We start from the raw sequence: 17,246 nt of genomic DNA on the forward strand, positions 1-17,246 counted from the left end.
TGACGACGTAAATTAAGACTCTAACACTGAAATCCCACATCCTGGGTTTACATTTGAGCTCAGAGTTTTCATTGGCTGTTGACAGAACTGTGTCCAGAGTTTGTTGTTTGTTTTTTTTAAAGAAGGAGAATTTAACATGTAGGATAATGAGAGTCACTCGGACAACCCAGAAACTACACAGTTCAGGTCAGAACAGCCTCCTGATTGGTTAATAAAGCTGGAACAGAACATGCTAAAATGTTTAGTGCAGTAATCACTATCAGGATGTAAAGCCAGGTTAGGAGAAAAGTTCTTCATAAAAACAAAAATCACTTTTAGCTGCTTTAAAGGTAGCGCGTATTACTTAAAGTTAGGCCTTAAAGAGTTAAAATGTTAAATCACTTGCTAGAATCTAGTAAATATTTACATGATTAAAACTGAAGCATTCGAATGTCATTTATACATTTTGATCTTTTTATTTAAAGATAAAAACTGCACTAAAAATTAAAGCCAGTTCCCTAAAGTATATAAAATATGAATGATAAAGAAAGAGTCAATTTTAGCAAGTACACCTTTAGTAATCATTCTTGCCCCTCGTGCGTGTAGAGATGATGATGATGATGATGTGTACCTGTGATTACAATGTGGAGCTTCAGTTACAGGTACAGCTGACCCCGGTGTCCCCTACAGCGTGTATACACTAGAGTATATAATATAGTATAGCTATAATAATAAATACTCACAATACGTTCATGAGTAATGAAGAGTGTTATTAAGTCTTACTTTTAAACTTCATATTAGAGGTAACATTACAGTCACTTTAAACTTATTTCTACTTGAATCTGACGTTAATAAAGCAGATAATGTGATTCCCTGCAGACTGTGGTGTTTAGTGACGGTTAGTGTTGGACTCGGAGTACTCACTGCGCCGGTGTTTCGACTCACTTTTCTTCCCCTTCTCACTTCTCAGTTTCGGTAATGCAAGTCCGTTCATTTTTCTTTTCTTTCTTTTTTTTTTTTTTAGTTTATTTCCAAAGGGATTAAATCTCCCAAATCGTGTTTTAGTCGTCTAGACCTGATGTGCAGCAGTCCTCCATCAGAACCTTTTCAAACTCTGAGCTTCTCTGCAGTTCGCTTCTCTAACAGTTAGAAAACCAACGCGAAAGCCACAGCACGCTTTCCACACTGAATCACTCCACTGATCCGACTCTCCATTCGATACTGAATCAGTGAATCGGACACGCGAGTTTGATTCTTGGGAATCAACAGCCAGAGCGGAGTGTTTGCTTTGTGACTGTAATGTGGGCCAGCAGGCCATCAGCCAGGACATGTTTGGTATTTGTAGTAATGGAAGCTTCTAGAAGCCTCCAGTTTAGCATTGTGTCTATATTAAATAAATTAAATAAGCAAATAAACTTTTAAAAACTTTTTAAAAACCTTTTAAACTTGGGCCACACGGATCCTTCCTAAACCCCAACCCAAAGCCCACCAATAAAACCACATGAAACTGATTAAAAATAATAATAATTCTGCAAGTACACACAGGTCTCTCTTCTGATTTCACGTCAGAATAAGCTAATGTTAATCTCCACACTTATGCACCTGTGTTTATCAATCAGCGTAGGTAGCTAAAGGCTAACGTTAGCTGATGTTAAGTGAGTAATTCCAAGTTTGACTGCTTCTTAATAATGATAACTGTAATTTAATCTAACACCTAGCATGCTAGCTATCGTTGCTAATTAAGTATATGTGCTTGTAAAATCAGCATCAAGGCTTTCACAATTATTCGTGAATTTCCCACCACCAGTGCAATAATGTATAGGTGCATTGTGGGTAACGCTGCTTTACTTTTAGCTCTCTCTGCTTCCTTCTCAGAGGAGACATTTTGTTTCCCTCCTTCAGCAGCACCACCATCTTCAGAAACACTGGAGAGTTCTGTTCAGACAGCGACAGAAAACATAAATAACATGGATATTAAACATGTCCTCCTGTTTCTCTTTATTAGCTTGACTAATACTCACTCTGTCTGCGATCCTCCCTGAGAGATGAAAAGATTCTCCCTCTCCTCTGAAACGCATTGGGGTCCTCTGAAGTTTTATCTGCATGAAAGCGATCAGAAATGAGCAGTTCAGCGGAGTTGTAATTTCTGAGGATCCACCATTACATTTGTACATTGTGAGGAGTGTGCTTGGAGTACTCACTCTTCAGACGCAGAGAGGAGAACCCCCAGCTCTGTCGGGACATCACACGCCTCACACTGCTGAAAAACATCACCACAGTCATTTAAAAAAAACGAATGTGGCAAATACATGCAGTATGCTGAGTTCCATATTAGTGTCCCAGTAAACCACAGTGACACCACGCTAACAGGCACGAGAAACTTTTCATCGCTATTTTCTCTGAACCAAAGTTCAACTCAGAGACGCATTAGTAAATATTTGCTTTATTTTCAACTCGTTGTTCAAACAGCAGGCGTATTAAGTAGTGCTGAGATGTTGCATGAACAAATACCACCAACCGAACCTCTGTTAACAATAAGCAACTATTCCCATAGCTTCCCAAACCTAAATCCTTTAAACTAGCAGTTAAAAACCCGACCTTGACCCATGTTAGCTGTGTAACTATACTCCGACATCAGACCTCGCCTTTATCTCCAAGGTCCTAGAAAATGTCGTAGTTCAGCAGTTAATCTCATACTTGCATAGGGGTAACACATACACAACAGTAAAGTCTGGTGTTCCACAAGGCTCTACTCTGGGCCTGTTGCTTTTTCACTATATATGCTACATCTGGGTACATGTATTAGCATACATTGTGTTAGCTTCCAATTGCTAATACAGCTCCTATGATATTAGCTATAAAGCCAGATGACAGACACAAACTTAATGGGGTTGAGGAATGTGGAAAGGATGTTAGACGTTATATTCTGAGTAATTTAGTTAGCTACATAATTCCAAGAAGACAGACCCTTGTACAATAGTGAAGAATCTCATATAAACTGATTCAGACCTATAGACTCCTATAGACTAATTCAGACTCCTATAGACTGAGTCAAACTCAGTGTAAATTGATTCAGATTCATTCATAAGGCATGAGATTCATCCAGATTATTTTAGACTCCTATAGACTGATTCAGATTCCTATAGACTGAGTCAAACTCAGTGTAAATTGATCCTATAGAGAGATTTAGACTCTCATAGACTGATTCAGAATCCTATAGACAGATTCAGACTCCCACAGACTGATTCAGCCTCTTACTGACATCTCTATACCTGTAATATTACAGACTTTACATGTATAGAGAATTCTATGACTCTTTCTGATTGTGATACTGCTGATGCTGAAATTCCACTCCTTCTGCATTTCCTGTGTTGCTGCAGTGTGTGTTCACTGTGTTTACTGCGTGTTAGCTGTGTTTTAATAAAACCTTGTTTCTCACTGTTATGACCCTTCGGCTGAAAGACATTACAGACACCCAATACTGCAGTGCAACAGTGATTTTACTTTCTTGTAAATAGACTTATGTGTGTAAGTTGGTCATTTTTGATGAAGGATCGGTACCATGAACCTTCTCATGCAACATCCTCCACAAAAGGAGCAGCGGTTACAGGAAGTCTGAGGGTTTTGAAATTTGTTGGTTTTATAGGGTAAACGACAATCCATGCATTAAAACCAGCCAACCACACAGTCTGTATGTGTGTGTGTGTGTGTGTGTGTGTGTGTGTGTGCTGGCAGTGTGAACTGCCCAAAGGCCTGTTTTGTTTTCCATTAAGGCATTTGCATGCGTTCTATCAGAAGTGTATATTCAAAGAAACTTAACAACTGAAACAGAACTGTGTGTCTAAAGGTTAAAGGTCCTGCTCGAGGACAGCGGATCTCTGCTAGCCCTTTTCCACTGAGATGGTGCTGGTGTTCGAGGAGAGAACGAGGTTTAAGAGTAAGACCACTACACCATGAGGAAATTTAACAATGACTTATAAAAACTCTGGAGGATTTATGAACCTCGTTTACCATCCAAATCCTCATCCTCACATCTCTAAATAAAGGCTATAATATTTATTTTAGTCTCCCCCCCCCAGCCCCCCCCCCCAAAAAAACCCTTATCAAATAAAACCAGACTATTTTCTATTTTCTACTATAGAGTTATAAGTCAGTTTTTAAATCCACCTATGAGACTGAATCAATTTAGGAGAATCTGAATCAGTTTAAAGGAGTCTAGGTACGTGTAAACGAGTCTGAATCAGTCTAGAGGAATCTGAGTCAGTCTATAGCAATGTAAAGCAGTGTCATATGAATGTACAGAACAGTGTCTAAAGATAATCTTTTTTTGTGTGTGCAGGAGGTCACACTTGCACACACACACACACACACACACACACACACACACGCACGCATGTGGTTTACCAGCTTTAGACTGTACCAGCATGTCTTCTGCTCTACAAAAACAGAAAACCCAAATAGCCACAGCCCTCCTGAAGTGGCGTGATGAACAGGGGGAGAGTTCACGTTATTTACCTTTATTTTTTATCAGAATGACAAACTGACGTGACTGCAGCATGATGACAGAACCGTGATGTCGTTTAGATGTAGGTTTTTATTGACTTTATCTACTTCTAAATCTAAATCTTTTTGTGAAACTCCATCCAGCATTACCTGTCACAGAAATACTCCATGCCACTTCATGCTGCAGGTTGGTTTTTAACACACACACACACACACACACACACACACACAACTCTTTTCTATCCATGTGTGATTTGTCCATATGAGTTAAACGGTTCATTAAAATGATCGTATTCGACATGTGGTTTATGTGAAGCAGATGTTTGTGATTGTGAAAACATGAAGAATTTGATTTGGAAGAAAACAGATCCAGCTGTGAGGTGACACCTCCCTCTTGTGTGTGAAAAATAAACCATGGACACTCGCTTAAGATGTAAAGATTACAGCTTTGAGGGAAAATGGTAGTAAACAGTAGTAGAACACGATATTTGCCGAGAGAATTCAACCGCTTTAGGAATGAACTTTGACCCTGAGCCTAAGTAAACTGACCCTAAAGGGTTAAACTGTATATTTATTGCTGTGTTTTGGTGCAGGACGTGGAGATCGGGGTTTATGTGGTTTATATATAGCTGGCTGTGTTCCCTATGGAGCTGATCTCTGACCTGCAGAACGTTTTCCTGTCAGAGCTGAGAACAACACTGCTGTGGGAATCGGTAAAGGATTCATCTCTAGCAGTTTGTTAAAAACACGAACCGACTCAGTCCAGAACAGACAGAACCGTGTTCTAGAGACGACGGACACTCACGATGATGACGGTGAAAGAAACGGAATAGTTACAGCATGTGTAGCACTTTAAACCCTGCTTTACACTTCAAACACAACAGCTGTATTATAAATAATAAACAGCTCCCGATAAAGGGTTGTTTTCAGAGTACGTGACTTCAATCTAAAAGCGTTTCTGTTTCATTTTTAGAAGCGTTAGTAGAAGCGTCTGAGACGGGGGATTTCAGTAGCAGCAACACTCACCTACAAACCTGAAAATAATCAGGAATAAAAAATGCAGACTGAAGAAAGAAATACTAATAATGTGTTGATATCTGAGTGAGAAGATGGTGAGTGTCTGACAGTAAATGGTAAACGGTCTGCACTTATATAGCACTTTTATCCAAAGCGCTTTACACTGTGTCTCATTCACACACACACACACACACACACACACACACACACACACACACACACACACACACCAATCGGACTCAAGGTCATTGCTGCCATGCAAGGCTCTAACTTGTCATCGGGAGCAACTTGGGTTTTAGTGTCTTGCCCAAGGACACTTCGGTATGTGGAGTCACGTGGAGTCACGTGGAGTCATGTGGAGTCACGTGGAGTCATGTGGGCTGGGAATCGAACTGCCAACCCTACGATTAGTGGACAACCCACTCTACCACCTGATCCACAGCCGCCCCGTCTGACAGGAGTCTCGTATATCACCGACGTATTACTGCATGAACAGCCCTAGCTGTAATTCTCACAGTAATCGCTGGTATAATTCAACAAAACGGCTTCCACGCTCGTTACTCAGCAGCACGGAGAATAGCATTCAGTTATTTTACATTTGATTTAATTTGTTTATATTTCGTGTAAATGAATGCAGTCACGGGACACTAAACGGAGGAGATGAAATCTTAACGTGTGTGCAGGATGTATTGTTTGTGTTCATTCGAGCCCACGGTGTGAAGGAGAATCAAATCCTCTATGTGTAAAGCACATTTTATAGACAGAGGAAGAGTAAAAAGTAAGCGTAGAGCGTGGACCACTGGTTTCAGAGCGGACTTGCTGTGTCACACCTGCTGAAAACACTGGCTGGGGTATTATTATAGAGTGTGTTATTATTAGAGTGTTATTTACTGAGGCCAGTGTGTAATCAGACAGAAATATGTCTCATTACACACCTTCACATTCGACCTGTTCACACCCTAAACCCCCTCACCTAATCTTATTTTATTGGGAATTACACGTGGAATTATTCCCAATTTGGTCTGAAAATCTAAATGAGCAAACCAAACTTGAATTATTATTATTATTATTATTATTATTATTATTAGTTTGTTTGTTTGAGTTTTTTTTCTTGCCATAAAGATTCACCGGGCATCTGACTGAGAATGAGGTGAGAATCAGTGATCAGATATGAAGCTCACGGGACAAACAAACACCATGTCTTTCACACGTACAGGACTGCGTTCATTCATTCATTCATTCATTCATCCAGACAGAACAGAAGTGTGCAATCTCAGCATTTTGTTTATGATCCCTAATCCAAAAATCTAAAAATCTTGTCTGGTTCCTCTCAAGGTTTCTTCCTCTTATCATCTCAGGGAGATTTTCCTCACCACCATTGCTGAAATGAATGAATCCAAACTGGAGCACATGGTCAGGGTGGTTTAAAACTGAGCACTAGTTTGTTTATATTTTGGGAAATAAAATAAAATAAATGTAAAAAATAATAATAAACAGTTCCGTGCACATATTATTTCAGTGTATTCCAGTGTTTCTAGGGGCAGAGTAGTAATTAAAACTAAATAAATAAATAAATACATAAAAAGAAATAATAAATGATGTTTAGGCCACACCCACTTTGGATTTAAATGTGATTACAGATACAGGTAGTGGCATTGTGTTACACCTTTCTTTATTAATATTGTCATTACTTATGATAATTTTTTATGTAGCCTTTATTTTATAGATCCCTTTAGTTTTTGTAAACAAGAAGAGACGCACGCTCATCCTGACTGTAAAAAGACCCGATTAGCCTAGCAACCTGACGCTAATGAGTTATAATCTGGCTGAAGAATCGATTGGGAATGTTATTTAGGAACGAGACCGACGTTAGCTAAAATTCTCCACTTATTATTAAGGATTAGCACTAAATCAGGGTGTGTTATTCAGCTAAACTAACACTCGAGAAGATCCTTCTGGCTCGGCGTCCTGTCAGGGCTACATGAAGCTAAGCGGCGGACTAGCCTGCAGCAACCGGACACATATACACGTCTCATAGAAACTCTGAGCTTTTACACTGGAGAGAAATCGAAAGCCTTTTGATGATGAAACATTTTACGATTACAACATGGAGGACGTGCTGGCACTGAGAGCCTTCAGGGAATTCCTCAGGAAGAACGTGATCTGGGTATCTGGCGTTAGCTGGCTAGTTTCGAGATGTAGATTTTAGACCAGCTATGTAGGATTGTTAAGTCCTTTAATATAAATATCAGGAACATTATATAGCTGATGATTTGGTTTAGCAGAACGATCTAAAGCAAAAAAACAGCGATAATAAATCTCCAGGTCAACATTCTGGTGGGAAAAAAGACTCACTGCTTTTGATAACATTTCTACAGACTTGTTCTTGCACCCACACACACACACAGACACACACACATACACACTCACACACACAGACACACAAACACACACACACACATACACGCACCATTACTTAATAAGGTGCTGCTAAAGAAGGGTGTGTGAAAGCTTAACAGACATGTCATTGCTTGCCTGGTTACTGTCAGTCCTGTATTTTACCCACCCACACCCACACACACACACACACACACACACACAGTTTCCCTATTCAATCTATCCTTGATTCTAAAATTACACAATTCAGTGAAATCTCAATCTCACTGAACAAGTTTTCTAACCGGGATGTAATGTTGAGTGTGTGTGTGTGTGTGTGTGTGTGCGTGCGTGTGCGCGCGTGTGTGTGCGTGTGCATGTGTGTACTTTGACAAACACACACACACACACACACTAATCCCCACCAGAAGGCGCTGTTGTGTAGCTGTAATACACACCAGCATTAATCATTAACATTACTGAGTAGTGAAGGTCAGTGACTTGCATATCCATATATGGAAATGTGGGCAGGTCTGTGTGGGCATGCCTTGGAGACTATATATAGACATGTTGGCATGTCATTACAGGCACACTGATCAATAGTTACATTGTTCTTACTTTTACAAATGATAAATAATGTGTAAATTATTGGAATTGTGCTGGACTACTTGGTTGTGTTTAACTCCCTCCTGTCAGTCGTGTTATAGACACGCCCCCAAACTCCCTCCTGTCAGTCATGTTATAGACACGCCCCCAAACTCCCTCCTGTCAATCATGTTATAGACACGCCCCCAAACGCCTTCACTTCTTTATAGTGGGAGGTTCTGCAGGAGTACAGAGAGTCCGGGTCGTTACTTTGTGTGATCATCATTCTGTATGACCACAGTGAGAGTTCTGTTTAATTCTTCATGTTTAAATTCTTTACGACAGGCGAGGGGCAAATGGGCGAGGGGCAGTCTGATGTGGGGAAGATTTACGTGGGACAGACGGGCGAGGTGCAGATGGGTGTCGTTACTTTGTGTGATCATCATTCTGTATGACCACAGTGAGAGTTCTGTTTAATTCTTCATGTTTAAATTCTTTAAGACAGGCGAGGGGCAGATGGGCGAGGGGCAGTCTGACGTGGGGAAGATTTACGTGGGACAGACGGGCGAGGTGCAGATGGGTGTCGAACAGGATATCACGATGAGGTTGGAAAAGTGTCCAGTATGGGAGCTCAGATTGTGCGATATAATGATACTATCATCCCTACATGATATTGATTTTGTGTAGGAGCTCTGACATTTAACATTGAAGTACACTAGTATGAATTATCATACAAAAATACACCAAAAGAGCAGTCTTTATCTCAACAGATCTGCATATGAATCTGGAATGATTTGTGCAGGTGTTTTAAACTCTGTGATATTAACTCAAACCACCTGGAAGCCCCGCCCCCAGCTGTAAACGAATGGCCAGTCTACATCCAGAACCTCACCTACAGTATGGACATGATAATAAAGTCATGAGTACAGGAAGTGGAAATGATGTTCCTCCTCAGGGTTGCTGGGATTACTCTCAGTGATAGGGTAAGTAACTTGGCAATCTGGGAGAATCTCAGAGTAGAGCCTCTGATCCTCTGAACTGAGGTGGGATATTTTTTTAGGATCTTTGGGCTGCCCCCTGGTGTCATGTCATTATAGCTGTGTCAGAAACGTCCCAGTGGCAGCTGGTGGTTTTTCAAATGAAGTGTATATCTACAGTATATATCTGTGTGTGTTCTGTTTCATCTGTTGTCCTGGACTCCTGTTTCATTCTCAGCTTCTCCTCATAAATATCAGGTTGATGAAAGTAGTCGTGTCAGTCATGTCACGATAAAAAGCAACTAAACTACTAATTGATGGGTCCTGGCCCTTGGAATAGACAGAGCATGCTGGAGTGTCGAGGCACTCCCTGTAAAGTTTCGACACGAGGTATATGGGCGTGAGGTATAAGGTATAGTGCCTTCAAGTCTATGGGGCAATGGTCTGAGTGCATCTAATAGAGAGTAGACACAGCTGCTACTTGACGCCTGTGTTGAAAGCTTTGCATAAAATTACTCTCTTGTGAAAGACCTATGATATTAATTGCTTTCCTTTGGATGTTATCCAGGGCTGCCAGAGATTGCAGAGGCACCCATCCAAGAAAGGGATGCATATTCCATGATACTCTGAACCTGCGACTTGTACACACACGTTCTCCCAGGACGCTCTAGTTTATTGCTGATCTTTATAAGGGCACCAAGCTTCTGCCCAACCTTCTCTGTGATTTGTCCTTTTTTTTTTTCGATTTTTTTTTCCTATCCCAGAGTAGCTTGCTGTCAAATGTAAGCCCCATGTCTAGATGTTTATGAAGAGCTAGTTGACATCTTTCAAAGAAGAGACTGATTTGAGAAGGGGCTTGTTTTCTGGAGATAACCATGGCCTTGCACTTGCTTGGTTCAAATGCTACCTTCCATCTATCAGCCCAGTCCTTCATCCTCTCTAAGTTGACATTCAGACTTGTCTGTACCTGCTGTAGGACTTTAGCAGATGCAAGATTGTCAGCATATAGAAATACCTGGTTTTGGCACACCTTTACCAAGTCATCGATGAAAACTGAGAATAACAGATAGCTTAGGATAGAGCCTTGGGGGACAAAAGTGTTCACTGATGTAGTGTTAGAACTCTGCCCTGAAAGTGCTACACAAATGGATCTTCCAGACAGGTAGCTGTTGATCCAGGTGAGGAGATTAGTTTTGATCCACTTTGCTTTGAGTTTGGATAGTAAGACATTATGAAACTCTTTGTCAAAGGCTCCTTTGATGTACAACCACCTCTTCACAATTGTCATGGTGTTGGTTCCACTTCTGGGAGAGGATATTCAGAAAGTCAGCTGTATTGTGGGCTGATCTGAGTCCAAACTGCCTGCAAGTGCTACTTTCCATTGAGCTGGAAAATTTTGAACAGGTGAGAGAATGGTGTTGTAAATTCTGCATGTTCATTATGGTTTCAGTGATTGGCAGTTGCTTAGAGTTTCCACTGTTTTGAGAAGTCAACCAATCCTCATATGGAGAAGCCATGTGTCTTTTTTATCCTCTGCTTCAAAGGATATTTTCACGCAGGCTGTTCTGTTCACCAAAATAGTTTGCGTTAAATGAATGCACAGTGCAATATTGAGGTGAGATTTTCAATATAACAAGTAATATATACTGTGATGGCGGGCTGGAAGCCCACACACAAAGTAAAAAAATGCTCCTCCCGCAACTGCTGCCATGGTGCTGAAAGAACAGCTCTGCTTCAACACCACAGTGCGTGGCTGCAAGGCGGGGCCACATAAACACGCACGGTTGGCGGCTAATAATCAGTGTGGCAGCTCTCCACCATCCAGCAGTCGATGGAATAGTATAAAAGGGCTCTCCTCCAACAGCCAGTTGAGCGACCGACACCATGACACTTCTAATGCATTTTTCTCTGTCTCTCACAGAAGAAACCGCCTCCGAAGAAGACCATGCTCCCTGGCTGCCTCCCCAGAGCCCTCTGACTTGTGTGAAGGGCTTCAACCCTCCTGGATCACACCATCACACCACCTATCCTTGATACGAAGATACCAGTACCAGAGCACCTCACTCCACTCCCCTTCTCCTGACTTTCAATACACTTTATAAATGTTTTGCACCCAAGTGGCCTTAAGTGTGTCTGCACTCCCAGACCCAAATGGATCCCATGCTGCAGCACTTACTGGAAATGAACATTCAACAGCATGCAGTGACTCAACAGCTAGCACCTCCTACCCCTGCTAACTAAGGAGGACGACGTCGAAGCCTATCTGGAGGCCTTTGAACGGACTGCCCTCCGAAGCCTGGGACATAGAGAAATGGTCCCACAGCCTTGCCCCGCTGCTCTCTGGGGAAGCCCGAGCAGCTTACTACGTGCTCTCACCAGTAGCAGCTGACTACATGAAAGTAAAAGGTGAGCCTGACACCCAACCAAGTGGCGTCAGAGTTCCACCAATGGAGCTACCAGCCCAGACAAACCATCTGGGACAAATGGACACCACCCTATGCATCACCAAGAGTTGGCTCCAACCCGACCAAAAAACCACCATGAGGTTACAGAGTGAGTAGCCATGGACTGGTTCTTAAGAACTCTACCGCCCGTGGAATGTCAGGCCATTGGCCCCCAACAGCCCCAGAGAGATGATAGAAGTCCTGGTATGAGCCATGGCCACCTGGGAACTCGGTAGGGAAGGGTGGTGAGCACCCAGCCCAAACCCTCCTTGAAGGTTCCCACCTCACCGCCATGAATGGAACTACACCGGGGAGAGAGGGAACAGCTGGAGTCGCCCCACCTACGGATTACGCCAGGATGAGGCCATGCTGACAAAGCCGGAGCCAGAAACTCCAAAAAGAGCCAATAAGCCCTGGCTGGCAGGATGCACCCTCCACATGTATAACCCACCCAAAACACCCACCCTGACAGTAAGAGTAGAGGGACACCCAGTCACAGCCCTGTTGGACTCAGGTAGCACAGTGACCCTGGCCAGACCGACAATCCTGCCAAAAAGACCCAACGGAAAAGGAACCATAACAGTGATATGTGTACATGGAGATGCCAGTGAAATTCCCAGGCTGAGGTAAAAATTCAAAGCCAAGCAGGTACCTGGCCACTCCTGGTGGGCATAATCCCTCACCTCTCAGTGCCTCTACTCCTGGGGAGAGACTGGCCAGGGTTCCTGACCAGCCCAACTCCCAAGACCAAGAGGGTGCCATGATGAGAAAAGGTTCCATGAGTCCAGCAGGCCTATATGGCCCAAGATGAGGGTGACACCACAGCTGAAGATGAGACACATACATATGCTAACCCAATGTCCTCTGTACTCCAACAGGTGACATGACAAGGGAACTTCCAGCAGGAGCAGAAAGAAGATGACTTCCTGAAACACTGCTGGGCCCAGGTATGACAGATCGAAGGGGTCAACCAAGACCCAGACCAAAGATTCCCCACAACCTACTTTCTGGTCAGGGGAGGACTACTCTACTATAGGACCAACTGCAGATGAGAAACCTGCGACCTGTCCCCAAGACAAGGACACAGTTGCTGATGCACCTGGCCCATACCCATCCACTAGGCAGTCACCTGTGGGCACGAAACACACTAGAGAAACTGAAAGACACTTTCTCTGGCCTAGAATGGATGCAGAGGTTTGAGACTTCTCCCAGCAGTGCCCCCAGTGCCAACACAGTGCCCCAAGGAAACCTCCACTAGTACCTCTCATCCCCCTCACCATCATCGGTATCCCCTTCAAGAGGATTAGCATGGACCTCATAGGGCTGCTCCCGAAATGCACCCAGGGTCATGAATACATCCTTGTCATCACGGGCTATGCCACCTGGTACCCCGAGGTGGTGCTGCTACGGAAAGCCACCTCCTGCAACATTGCTAAAGAACTCGTGCTCCTATTCAGCTGTGTGGTGATCCCAAAGGACATACTAACAGACCAAGGTATGCCTTTTACATCTAAACTAATGTCTGATTTGTGTCGGCTGTTGCAGGTTAAACACCTGAGGATGTCTTTCTACCACCCACAGATGGATGGGCTCATCGAACATTTTAACCAGACCCTGAACCGAATGTTGCGCTGGGTGGTAGATGAGGAAGTGAGGAACTGGAACCTCCTCCTGTCCTACGTCCTCTTCACTGTCTGTGAGTGCCCTCAAGCATCCACAGGCTTCACATCATTCGAGCTCCTATTCGAACAGCAACCTCGAAGACTGTTGGACATGGCCTGGTAAGCCTGGGAGGAACAGCTCTCACCATTTCACTCCATCATTGATTTTGTGTCAGAGATGCAAGAGCGGCTCGCCCGAGTGGCCCCTATAGTCCAAGAACACATGGAAGCCACTCAGGAAGAACAAAAAAGGGCATACAACTACACAGCACAACCACGAGAGTTCCAGCCTGGCGATCGAGTGCTCCTGTTGGTGCCCAATGTCTCCTGTAAATTCTTGGCCTGATGGCAAGGCCTGGACACAGTCCTCAAGAGGGTGGGTCCCGGGAACTACTGCCTGTAACAGCCTGGTAAACAAGCAGACACACAAATAATACCATATAAACCTGCTAAAAAATGGGTTGAACCTGATCCAGTGGTATCTGCTTTTGCTACCCTAGGCACAGATCACAGTGAACATACCTTGGTCCAGCAGGAAGAAGACTTAACCCCCACACAGAGACAGGCGCTGATGGAGCTGGTGGATCAGTTTGCCGACGTTTTCTCAACCACCCCAGGGATGATGCAGTTGGTCCACCACAAGATTAAGACCCATCTGGGAGTCCTGGTCAGACAGCAGGCCTACCATGTCCTGGAGGCACGCCGTAAGGCTATTGAGGAGGAAGTTGTCTGAATGCTCCAAGACGGCACCATTGAGTAGTCCACCAGCCTCTGGTCCAGCCCCATCGTAGTTGTGCCGAAGCCCGACGGAAACATTAGATTGTGCAATGACTTCTGGAAGCTGAACCTGGTCTCAGACTTCGACAGGAGTCCCCTCCCTGAGTGGATGACCTAGTGGAGAGATTGGGGAGAGCCCAATTTATCTCCACACTAGACCTCACAAAAGGCTACTGGCAAGTAGCACTGGCCCCAGAAGCAAGACCAAAGACTGCCTTTAATACCATGAACAGCCACTGGCAGTACCAAGTTCTCACCTTTGGGCTACACCTGCGACATTCCAGAGACTCATGGATGTCATCCTAGGACCTCATCATTGTAGGCTGATGGCCAACCCTTGGGGCTGACTGAGGTACAGTACCTAGGATACCGTATTGGTCAGGGTTTCTTAAAACTACAAACAAAGAAGTTCTAGGCAGTTAAAACTACCCCCAGCCTACATCAAAGAAACAGGTACGTGCCTTTTTGGGGTTGGCAAAGTATTACCGCAGATTCGTGCCTAATGTCTCCTTTGTAGCCTCCCCCTCTCAAATCTAACTAAAAAGGGACAGCCGGATCAGGTGAAATGGTCTACAGAGGAGGAGCAGCCGTTGCAAGCCCTGAAGGAGGCACTCACCAGCACCCCAGTTCTATGCAAGCCAGACTTCACCCTACCATTCACAGGCCACACAGATGCATCGGAGACCGGGCTGGGTGCTGTTCTCTTGCAGGCCTTCAACGGAGAAGAGCACCTGGTCCTTTAAATCAGTAGAAAGCTGTCCCCAGCCAAGAGGAAGTATGCTGCTGTGGAAAGAGAGGCCCTGGCAATAAAGTGGGCCATCGATGAGTTGTGCTACGACCTGACACTTCTCCCTGGTGACAGATTATGCTCCTATGCAGTGGTTGGCCAAAGCCAAAGACACCAATGCCAGGGTTACATGATGATTTCTTCCATTGCAGGACTTCTCTTTCCAGGTCCAACCCTGAGCAGGAGTCCAGCATGGGAACGCAGATGGCCTCTCGTGACATTACGCGCTGTGGGCCCAGCGCCCAATGGCAGTAGGCTCGGAGTTGAGGGGAGTACTATGATGGTGGTCTGGCAGCCTGTGCACAAAGGAAAAAAAACGCTCCTCCTTCAACTGCTACCATGGTGCTGAAAGAACAGCTCCACTTCAGCACCACTACTATTTTGGACAGCATGACAGCACATGGCTGCACAGAAACACACATGGCTGGTGGCTAATAATCAGCGCAGCAGCGCTCCACCATCCAGCAGCCAACGGGACAGTATAAAAGGGCTCTCCTCCAACAGGCAGGTGAGTGACTGACACCATGACACTTCTAATGCATTTTTCTCTGTCTTGCACAGAAGAAACCACCTCTGAAGAAGACCACGCTCCCTGGCTGCCTCCCCAGAGCTCTCTGACATCCATGAAGGGCTACAACCCTCCTGGATCGCACCATCACACCACCTATCCTTGAGACGAAGATCCCAGTACCAGAGCACCTCACTCCACTCCCCTTCTCCCCACTTTCAATACACGTTATAAATTTTAAAAAACACCAAGTGTTGCACCCAATTGGCCTTCTGTGTGTCTGTATTCAGCCTGCTGCAGCCTAGACTCACTACAGTACATGCAGTCTTAAAGCAATGGCCTGTGGTTCCACTGGACGGGGAACCCAGGCAGAACCAGGACCTGCCGGAGAGATTAGATCTCACAGTCGGATTGAGAACATCTGGGAATCCTGCAGGAGGAGCTGGAATCTGTGGCTGAGGATAGTGAAGTCTGGACTGACCATCTCATCCTGTCTCATGTCATGGCAACACACACCAGGAAAAGTGTAAAGGAAAATGAATAAATGAATAATCGCCACCAATAGCGCTCTCTAGCTAGCCTGCTAAGATGAGCTAACCTGACAGGATTTTCCAGAAAAACTCGTTGAAAGACTGTTTGTAATTAGGAGCTATGCAGAAAGATCTAAAGGGCATGTCTTTAAGTTCCAAGACACACTCATCAGTCTCTTCACACACACACACACACAACCCCACCCTATTTAACATGCACAATCTCACACACCATCTTTCACATGCCTCAGTGGCCAACACAAGGTGCGAAATTTCCGTTTCATTTCTACTTCCTCCATCAAAAGGAAGTTATTTACTCTGTTTCTGTGTGTGTGTGTGTGTGTGTGTGTGTGTGTGTGTGTGTCTTTAATTCTTTATTCCACAACCGTCACACACCCTTTAAAGTGAAAGATTTCAGTCCGTTAAAATTCAAAACTACTCCAACAGGTTTCTCTTACAACACACACTAATACACACATACATGTACACACTAACACACACTAATACACACATACATGTACACACTAACACACGCTAATACACACATACACATACACACTAATACACACATTCATATACACACTAACACACACTAATACACACATACACTAACACACACATATACGCTAATACACACACACACACACACACACACACAACAGTTCTTATTACTATAGCTAACTTTTTAAACACTTTTTCAGGTCTTTTTTAAAGAGGACCAATTACAAGAAGCACCTGCTGCTTTCCCGTGTGTGTGTGTGTGTGTGTGTGTGTGTGTGTGTGTGTGTGTGTGTGTGTGCGTGTTCAGTTAAGAAAACCAAAGCAGTATTTTAAATGAAGGTTAAACAATATTTCAAAGTGACTCACCTCAGTACAAAGTCCTCACGGTAACTTCAGGATCTGTGTGTGTGTGTGTGTGTGTGTGTGTGTGTGTGTGTGTGTGTGTTTAAATCCGTCTGGATCGTCTGCTCTTGTTGTCTTTACAACATTGTGACCATGTGTATGTTCCGCAACACCAAAATCTCATTACTACTTCATCACAGAGTGTATCACAACTCTCTTCCTGACTTACTCTTACTCTTTCTGCCTGACTCATTCCCCC

The 17,246-nt window shown here is 43.9% G+C and overlaps 1 protein-coding gene across 7 annotated transcripts in view; it reads right to left on the minus strand.

The window, feature by feature from the left end:
• The window catches only part of dennd2da (DENN/MADD domain containing 2Da), a 39,585-nt gene extending 22,339 nt beyond the window's left edge, over positions 1 to 17,246 (minus strand). Inside the window, exons 1-4 of one of the 7 annotated variants that reach the window (XM_053625858.1) lie at positions 17,012 to 17,246; positions 2,181 to 2,236; positions 2,001 to 2,078; positions 1,828 to 1,914 (exon numbers count right to left, since the gene is read on the minus strand). In XM_053625858.1, coding sequence (XP_053481833.1) covers positions 1,828 to 1,914; positions 2,001 to 2,078; positions 2,181 to 2,223 — 208 coding nt within the window. In that variant the 5' untranslated portion in view covers positions 2,224 to 2,236; positions 17,012 to 17,246. Of the gene's footprint in view, positions 1 to 551; positions 680 to 903; positions 1,804 to 1,827; positions 1,915 to 2,000; positions 2,079 to 2,180; positions 2,240 to 17,011 lie in introns of those variants that run through there. The other 6 variants (XM_053625857.1, XM_053625862.1, XM_053625861.1 and 3 more) reach the window with 6 other exon arrangements.

The sequence above is a fragment of the Ictalurus furcatus genome, chromosome 5 (genome assembly GCF_023375685.1).
Source record: "Ictalurus furcatus strain D&B chromosome 5, Billie_1.0, whole genome shotgun sequence".
In the NCBI taxonomy this organism is placed as follows: Eukaryota; Metazoa; Chordata; class Actinopteri; order Siluriformes; family Ictaluridae; genus Ictalurus; species Ictalurus furcatus.